Source organism: Eutrigla gurnardus (assembly GCF_963514095.1).
Source record: "Eutrigla gurnardus genome assembly, chromosome: 7".
Taxonomy (NCBI): domain Eukaryota; kingdom Metazoa; phylum Chordata; class Actinopteri; order Perciformes; family Triglidae; genus Eutrigla; species Eutrigla gurnardus.
The window spans coordinates 1,248,341-1,257,500 of record NC_139921.1 but is presented as its reverse complement, the minus strand read 5'-3'; the positions used below and the strand labels follow the sequence as shown (position 1 = coordinate 1,257,500).

At 42.7% G+C, this 9,160-nt stretch overlaps 1 protein-coding gene across 1 annotated transcript in view; it reads left to right on the top strand.

Annotated features, from left to right (window-relative positions):
• tpo (thyroid peroxidase) overlaps nucleotides 1-5,622 on the top strand; it is an 11,385-nt gene extending 5,763 nt beyond the window's left edge. The window contains exons 7-13 of the mRNA XM_084012829.1: nucleotides 1-301; nucleotides 1,756-2,014; nucleotides 3,120-3,290; nucleotides 3,583-3,820; nucleotides 3,933-4,141; nucleotides 4,258-4,431; nucleotides 5,319-5,622. The exon at nucleotides 1-301 is cut by the window's left edge and continues 191 nt beyond it. Coding sequence (XP_083868955.1) covers nucleotides 1-301; nucleotides 1,756-2,014; nucleotides 3,120-3,290; nucleotides 3,583-3,820; nucleotides 3,933-4,141; nucleotides 4,258-4,431; nucleotides 5,319-5,332 — 1,366 coding nt within the window. The 3' untranslated portion in view covers nucleotides 5,333-5,622. The remainder of the gene's footprint in view (nucleotides 302-1,755; nucleotides 2,015-3,119; nucleotides 3,291-3,582; nucleotides 3,821-3,932; nucleotides 4,142-4,257; nucleotides 4,432-5,318) is intronic.
• Nucleotides 5,623-9,160: the final 3,538 nt, after the last annotated feature.

Sequence of the window (9,160 nt, the reverse complement as noted above, 5' to 3'; positions counted from 1 at the left end):
CTCCGGCCTCAACGGGAAGCTGGCCGTCAGTGAGCGATTCAGGGACCCCAAGGGGCGGCCCTACCTCCCCTCCGTCGCCGCCGTGCCCTCCCCCTGCCACCAGAGTCTGCATGGCGAGCGAGTGGAGTGCTTCCATGCCGGAGACGGTCGGCTCAATGAGGGGATGCCTCTGATCTGTCTGCATACGCTGTGGCTCCGGGAACACAACAGGATCGCCGAGGCTCTGAGACACATCAACGGCCACTGGAACCCGGAGACCATCTACCAAGAAACCCGGAAGATCATCGGAGCCCTGCATCAGGTACGTAACTAAACCTTTCGTGCACATAGGACAATATCTCCATCATCTATTAATCTGCTTATTATTGTCCTGATTCATAGTTTTGTTTCTAAAATTCACATTTCATTTAAATCATAATGAACATCTTTTCATGGAAGCGGGTCATTGCTTCCAGTGAAGGGGTGAGTGAACCCGGTTGCTGAAGGCCATGACGTTCCCAAAGCATCTCTGAGGGGAAATAAGTCTGTAATCTGTCTGACTTTGGGGGCCGGCGTACGACGTGAGCAGTGGATTAACCAGCGCTGTTTCCAGGTGATTGGAGGACAATGCCAGAGGAAAGAGGTTTAGAGCAATCACAGGAGACGGGTCGAAGGTGGATGGGTGCTTTAAATAATGTGAGTGAAGCAGAAAAGGCAGGTAGAGGATTTCCACAGTGCAGCTGTAACCACGACCAGCTGAGGATGACAGTGAAATGACTATCTGGCCCAACCAGCCCGCAAACCAGCAGACTGGAACATCATCGATTCCTTACAGTAAAGTCCAGATAAAGAATCAAAGGAACCCTAAAGCTTCTTGTTGGTTTTTCATAATCACATCTTCCATTTTGTTATGTTTTGTCTTCGCCTTCCACTTGGTGGGTGAAGGTCTACAGAACAGCGTCCCTTGTGGCTGTACATGGCATTTTAATGCAGCTGTCACTGGTATTACTGATTACTGTCACCCAGGAAAGGCCATAAAAGGCGTACTGGAGAACTTATGATTGGAGATTATAATCACCACGGAGACCGCAGCGTCATAGGTTACAGTAAGGAAACCAGTTGTATTTCCACCTGAAAAGCATTGTGGGTCCACTTCCTGTTGATCATCTCTTTTCCTATAAAAAGTAACGTCGTCCTCCAGCCCACTCAGAGTGGGGTCAAGTGAAAATATGCATGCTTCCTCTCCAGCTGACTCTGTTTGCAGCAGCCTGAAAGAAGCGAGGGAGGGTGGTGCCCTGCGTGGAAAGGTCAGACGCCTTTTCACTACGGAGCGAAAACCTCTTATTTGCAGGAGAATGGGATGAAATGATCAACTCACAGCATCTGGTTGCAGCTCAGTCACAGAGCACAGCAGTGAAGTCGCTTCCCAGCATGAGGCGTAGGGTCGTTATGGTCCACTTGGTTCTGGAGACGGCAGGAGGCTAACAACAGGCTAACAGCTTCAACAGTTCACAGGGCCAGCTTTACTGTGTGTTCAGGTCCTCTACTTCAGGAAAGGTGTGTGTGTGTGTGTGTGTTTATATATATATATATATATATATATATATATGTATATATATATGTGTTGATGTGGGGACTTCAGAGCGGATCACTTCCAGTTGTCTGTTTGTTGCTAATCATTTGACGTTAATGAGGTTCTCCTTCATCCCCTTTCGTGTGACGCACACAATCCTTAGATTGGAGTTTTTATTTAACATTCTCTTTCATGACACCCAGATCATTACCATGAGAGACTACGTCCCAAAAATCCTCGGCCAGCAGGCTTATGAATATTACATCGGAGCCTATCGGGGATACGACCCCACCACAGACCCGTCGGCCTCCAACGTGTTTGCCACGGCGGCGTTCAGGTTCGGCCATGCCACCATCTCCCCGGTCCTCGCCAGGCTGAACGAGAGCTTCCAGAACCACCAGCACTTCCCCCACCTGATGCAGAGCACCACCTTCTTCAGTCCGTGGAGAATCATCAAAGAGGGTCGGTGCACCGTGACGAGCCCACTGTTTCCCAACACTCAACACTCTTCACTGTATACACAAACGTCTGCTGCTCTAATACTGTATGTTTCATGACTTATAGTACATATTACATTATTAGATATAATACAGTGGGCTCCGAGTCCAATCATCCACTGTCTGTCACTGTCTGACTCACTGCCGTGAACTTTAATATATATATATATATATATATATATATATATATATATATATATATATATATATATATATATATATATATATATCCACATTGTATATATATAGCAAGCAATAACAAGCAAACACAGACAGACAAAGTTTTAACCTAACTTTATCATTCAAACATGGTATATAATATATATACACTTCTTGGTGTAGCTAATTACAGATAGAGATCTACTTCGGGGGAAACTCCTGGATAACTTCTACTTAACTAACTAACTAAATATCTAACTTTTGAACAGTCTTGAACATGTAAAAAAACTGGTTTGTGTATGCAATACAATTGTATTATTACTATCTTTATGAAAAAAACGTATAATAGAAGATTTTCATTTAAATAAATGTCACCGTCGTGTCGGTTTGGATCTCTGGAAAGGACACAGCTGCAATTACTGCTCTTCACCATAGGTGGCGCCAAAGAGATTAAGCTGGTGGAGAGTGTAACTTTAACATTCTTAAGGACAACTTAACATTTAGATGGATTCATCTACCCCACTGGCATGTTTCGCTGACCTCCAGGGGGCGCACTAGAGGGACATGTTCAGACTCACCACGGACCACTAGTCTGTTTCTTCTCTGAAACAAGGTGTTCCTCTGATGGACAGAGTCCTGGTCCAGAACAGGCCAGGACAGCGGTGAGCCCCGGGGGAACAGAACCTCCAAACGAACCGAACCGCAGTCCAATTCAGAAAACACCTCACCGCCCGTTTATATTCTGTTTGTCTTGTCTGTCTGGGATGAGTCATTACAGGCAAGTAGACGTGGGTGTCTCTTAGTTCTGAAGTCCAAAAATGAGCAAAAATGAAATGTTAAAGTGTCACCTCCCAAAGAAACCCAACGCTGTGTTAGAATGAGGAAGTAAGCCGTGCTTTCGTTGCGTCCAGGTGGAATCGAGCCGATCCTGAGAGGATCGTTGGGAACCGCAGCCTCAGCCGCTACAGCAGACATGCTGATGACAGAAGAAATAACACAGAGGCTGGTGGTTTTTAATGTGTCGCGGTACATGGACCTGGCTGCACTGAACCTGCAGAGGGGGCGGGACCACGCTCTCCCAGGTGAGTCCTGGGCTGAATGAACACCACAAGTGTATCCGTCCGTCAAACCATCACATTCTGCATTCAGGTCATTTGCTAACGAGGGCGTTGGCATCCGCCTGCATCATCCAGACGCAAACATTTTACTGAATTGTTCCACAATTTGCTAAATGCACACATTCACTTTCGGTGTTTCTTACAAAAGAAGACTGATAGGACTCTCTGCTCTAGAGAATGGTATCGATGGTACAGTCCAACCCTCGGAGAGAAAGAAAGCATGCTCACTGTTAGCTGTGCTGAAATGATTTTTCAGGGTACAACGACTGGAGGGCGTTCTGTGGACTGGAGCGCATTCAGACACTGGAAGGATTGAAAGAGTTGGTGAGAGACGACAGAGTCGCAGAGAAGATCGCTTGGATGTACAAACACCCTGAAAACATCGACGTGTGGTTGGGAGGGCTGGCCGAGCACCTGCTACCGGGCTCCAGAACCGGTCCCCTCTTCGCCTGCCTGTTGGGAAAGCAGATGAAAGCGCTCCGTGATGGCGACAGGTACGTTAAAAACCCAACGTTGGACCGTGACGGCACAAAGTCGCTTCCTTGGTCTACATTCGAGGACTTTTATTCATTGAAATGTCTGATTTGAAATGTTTTTATTTCTCAGATTTTGGTGGGAGGCTCCAGGTGTGTTCAGCCAGCAGCAGAAGGCGGAGCTTCTGAAGGGGACTCTGTCTCGGATCATGTGTGACAACAGCGACATACGGGACGTCCCTCCCGATGCGTTCCGGTTTGGGAGGTTCCCCGCCGATTACGTCTCTTGTGATCGGATGCCGTCGATTAATCTGGAAGTCTGGAGGGAGGAGAAGAGCCGAGGTGGGCTTCAGGAACTGTCGAGCTCGTCCTCCTCCTAATATTTCATCCCTGTTCCTTTTGAATTTTAATCTCCCTCTTACACATTAACATGAACAACTTTTATCTCCCACTTCCAGACTTGGAGCGCTGTGGTCCTCCCAGGATGATAAGGAACGGGGATTTTGTTTTGTCTTCTGCATACGGCAAACTGGTGGCTCTGTACTCCTGTTACCATGGTTTCCAGCTGAAGGGTGCTGCTGCAATAGTTTGTGAGGGAAGTCGATGGAGCGATCATCCCCCACAATGCACAGGTGTGATTTTCTTTCATGACGCTTGTTTGAGATGATGTCACGTGTACGTGGGGAAGTTTAACATGATGGTGAGATTCCAGTCAGCTGGTAAACGCTGTGCTCTGGTTGCATGAACAGCTGTTTACTGGAACATAAACCCATGAGCTGTGGAAGGATTTGATGCAGCAGGACTGTCTCTCCTTGGACAAGTTGCACTGCATTGGTCTCCTCTGACTGGAGCGTTTCTGCCACCTGCTGGTCTTCTGCAGAAAGGGAAAGGTTCACTGAAAGTCTGCATTTAAAAGGAAATCCCATCTCAATGCCCCCCAATGTTTTGAGGTTGTGAATTTGTTGAACCACCTATCACTTATGTCAGCGTGATATCAAAGACCCTGCAGGGAGTTAATCTCTCACAGTAAACAGGGAGTCAAATGGGATCATTGAGTGGTAACACACTTAGTAGCAGGGACTGATCTGAAATCTGCTTCTGGGTGGTTCTAGAAACACTGTTTCCATGTCGTATTTTTGATCAAGCAACGGTTTAAGAAAATATTGGTAAAATGAATGTCCTGTTAAACTATGACAATTCTGTTATGATGAACTGACATAGTGACAGATGTGATTACGATGACTCAGCTTGTTCTCAGTCATTGTTATTGGTGATTGATAGTGATGTTAATGTCCCGTTGAGCAGCATCATCCAGGGAACTTCTCCCTGATCATCACAACATGATTTTCTCTAAATGACTTCATATTTGATCTTTAACGGGGAGTGGAGGATGATGTGTGTTTGTATCGTCGGTGCCTCAGAATCCTTTCAGTGTGTCGGGAGACAGATGTTCCTGTATGGCTGACTGCCATTGATGTGATATTAAAATGAACGTGCTGTTGTCTTTTTGTCTTCTCAGGGAACGATGACTAAGCTGTTGACGATCCAGAAACGCATCATCGTTTTGTCACCTCGCTCAGGGAAACCTCGCCCTCCTTCTCTCTCTATGTCATCATTTCTTGATTAACGGTATATCGTTTTTTAAGTATTTTTAATGAAATAAGATGGGTTTTTTTAATCTAACTACATTTGAATGAAAATGATGATTATATTTAATCACAAAAGCTGATATTGTAAAACCTGTTTAACATTTGGTCCACTTCTACTTTGTCTCATCAATTGCAGTAAGTTGAATTTTGGTTAATAAAAATATATATACCAAACTTTAAATCAAAATGTGTCGTCATGTTTTCTTATTATTACACAATTTATTTATATAAAAAAATACTTTGGAATGACTGATTGTAATGACTTGGTTTAACCTCAAAGCTAAAATGCAAATTGCTATAAATAACACCTCAGTAATCAAAACGGGGCACCGTTCTTGTATGACAGTCCTATCTGTCACTATGTGAAACGTCCTTGGGTTCCTTGAAAGGCGCTATATAAAAAACAGTTATTTTTATTATTACTATTATTAAAATAATAATAAGCTAATAATAATAATACAAGTAATCAATACATGAAATACATGTTTTTCCGTTTAAGTTATTGTAGATAGACATTGTGGAATAATGATGAAAAATACATGGTCAAATAAAGACTTGTGTGTCAAGATACAAAGTTAAAACTCATCTATGCATAAAAGCACAGCAGGAGTACCACAAGGTTTTGTTTTAGAGTCCCTATTGTTTAACATGGGATCTGCATCTACTGTGTTTCTCACGTTTGTGTTTCTTCATGTAGAAAGCTCAAGCCAAGACATGACAACTGGTGACGTCCTGAAGAGAAGAGCTAACGAGGCCAGAGTGTGGACAATCCTGCACAGAAATGCTGGAGGGTGAGAAAGTCGTCTCCTCCGGGTTCACGTGATAACCCCTTTGTCTGCATGTATTTGTGCAGGTGCATTGTGCTGTTTATGTGTTAGAATATTGTTTTTGGCTTGGGACTCCTGGTGCACTCCTATTGTTGGTATTTAAGCAAGGAATTTTAAGTAGTGAGTCATGTTGGCGTGGCTCCTTCCATTTCACATTCCTGCCTTTGTATTGAGATTTTGGAGGTGTGAACTTGTGATCTCTGCCATCAGCACTGGTTCAAAGAGCAGGGGAACACCGGGCAGCTTATCAGTCTACTGCAGAGCGAACACACAGACACTTTAGACTCATAACTAAAACATGTGAAACATATGAGGCAAATGTATCCGTGTTATTCTGTCAGTAGAAGGAAAATGATGTTTTGAATTCATCTCTCTAACTATAAGGAATCTCTGTGTCCATGTGGGCGTGTCCTTGTCGTATCTCTAGAACCATCTGATCCGCCTACACTTAGCAGGTGTTATTGCTGGGCACCCGAGGGTGTGCAGTCTCCGATGTGGACGTGCAGCGCATTCAGTGTGAACCGAACATGTTGTCCACACCCTTTACATGTGGCGGCCCTTTACAGGCACCGGCCCTTTACATGTGGCGGCCCTTTACAGGCGCCGGCCCTTTACATGCGGCGGCCCTTTACAGGCGCCGGCCCTTTACAGGCGCCGGCCCTTTACATGCGGCGGCCCTTTACAGGCGCTTTCCCTTTACAGGCGCCGGCCCTTTACAGGCACCGGCCCTTTACATGTGGCGGCCCTTTACAGGCGCCGGCCCTTTACATGTGGCGGCCCTTTACAGGCGCCGGCCCTTTACAGGCGCTTTCCCTTTACAGGCGCCGGCCCTTTACATGTGGCGGCCCTTTACAGGCGCCGGCCCTTTACAGGCGCTTTCCCTTTACAGGCGCCGGCCCTTTACACATGGCTTTACTCTAGTCACGTCTTTCCCCGACAAATCTGATTCTTTTAAATACTAAATGATATTACACAAGCAATTATGAGACCATGAAGTGTTGCAGCGCTGGTGGGAAAGACTTTTCACCTTTGGAGAGATATTTAGACACTTAAACTAGCATTTCATCGCAATCTCAAGATTCATATGATACCAAATCTACTGGAACATGAAAAAACAAAAACTGAGTAATTCATTTCAATCACATCTTTTCCTGAGTAGAAACAGTCTCTCTAATTTCTCTAATTAAGAATGAAAATACTGTTGTTCTGCTTGGGAAAGCTTTTGTTTTTAAAAATCAAGGAGAGCTTAATTTGAGATATTTTATATCGTTTATTAAACATCATTATTAACTAACAAAGGTATTGCCAAAAAACTCGAAAAATAATGCAGAGAGAAAAAGATGGGAAAGCCTCTCAATAACAAAAACTTGGGATGAAGATTCAATATAGTTCATTGTTTTGTATGTTTTTGTTTTTGGGATTGTTGTCGTTGCTCTTATGGTGGCTGTAGAGTGAACGAATGAATCCTTTATTTATTGAGTTATGATATGAATTAATGGTGCGTGTAAAATATGTAGTATGCACTTAATGATTATATGTTTTGATTATTTTATGCTGTTAATGTAGGTTCCTTTTTTTGTTGTTTGTTTGTTTTGTTGTTTTGTATTTTGTCCTCCTTTATGTTTTATGGTGCTGATGGGTTTTTATGTTACTGCCACCTGATTATTGTGTATTTTTTCTTTTCTTAGAATGAAAAAAAAAAAAAAGAAAAAAGGAAAGAAAAAAAAAAGACAAAAAAAAATGTCCCCATTAGGGGTGGTGGTTGTGGGATTCTAAAAAATAAATAAATAAATAAATAAAAAAAGAATGAGAATTTATAGCTTGGATGCCACAATTGAATCTTTACCATGTAAAGAGGCTGAAGAAGTGCTGAAGTAAAAATGTCACAATTTAAAAATGTTCCAATACAGGTAAAAAGGTCAAATTTATTTTCAGTCATTGTGTAATTGGTATGAATGAATGTTGAAAGGTTTCATTAAGGCTGCGTCATAGGGCAACATTGGAGATGCATATAGAGTTTCCATTTCACATTCCTGCCTTTGTATTGAGATTTTGGAGGTGTGAACTTGTGATCTCTGCCATCAGCACTGGTTCAAAGAGCAGGGGAACACCGGGCAGCTTATCAGTCTACTGCAGAGCGAACACATAGACACTTTAGACTCATAACATGTGAAACATATGAGGCAAATGTATCCGTGTTATTCTGTCAGTAGAAGGAAAATGATGTTTTGAATTCATCTCTCTAACTATAAGGAATCTCTGTGTCCATGGGCGTGTCCTTGTCATATCTCAGTCGTCCTGTGGTGTTTTATTATAGACGGCCGCTGTGCACTTTAATAGTAATACTGTATTAGTAATAATGTGGTAGTTTCAAACGAAATAGACTGAGAAACAAGAGAGCAATATATTCAATATATTGCTTCACAGGGGCATAAAATATATTCAACATAGGACATTAAGAAAGCATTAAAAATGAATTTGAAAACAAAAACAGAAAGCAAGAACAGGCAGGTTTTAAAGATGCGATTTTTTCAAAGCAATAAAAATAAAGAGAAGGCCGATAAATAGTTAGATATACAGAATAAGTTCTGTCTAATTCATGGGAAAGCCAAAGATATGGTTTTTTAATAATGTTTTTCCGACTACATTGCAATAATTTCACCTAAAAATATATCTTATCGCTCTTTCATTAACTGACAAAAATACCTTTTCCCACCAAGAAGAAGTCACCTAAACATCAGTTAACCATTATCTATAACCATAAGAAACAATATAATGTCTGTGTATTGTGTGATGAGGTAGAATATGTGTTTATCTAATTATAAATCGGAGTGACGTGAAGTTTTCGATGGAAATTTCCACTTTGTTACTGAACATTCTGAGCA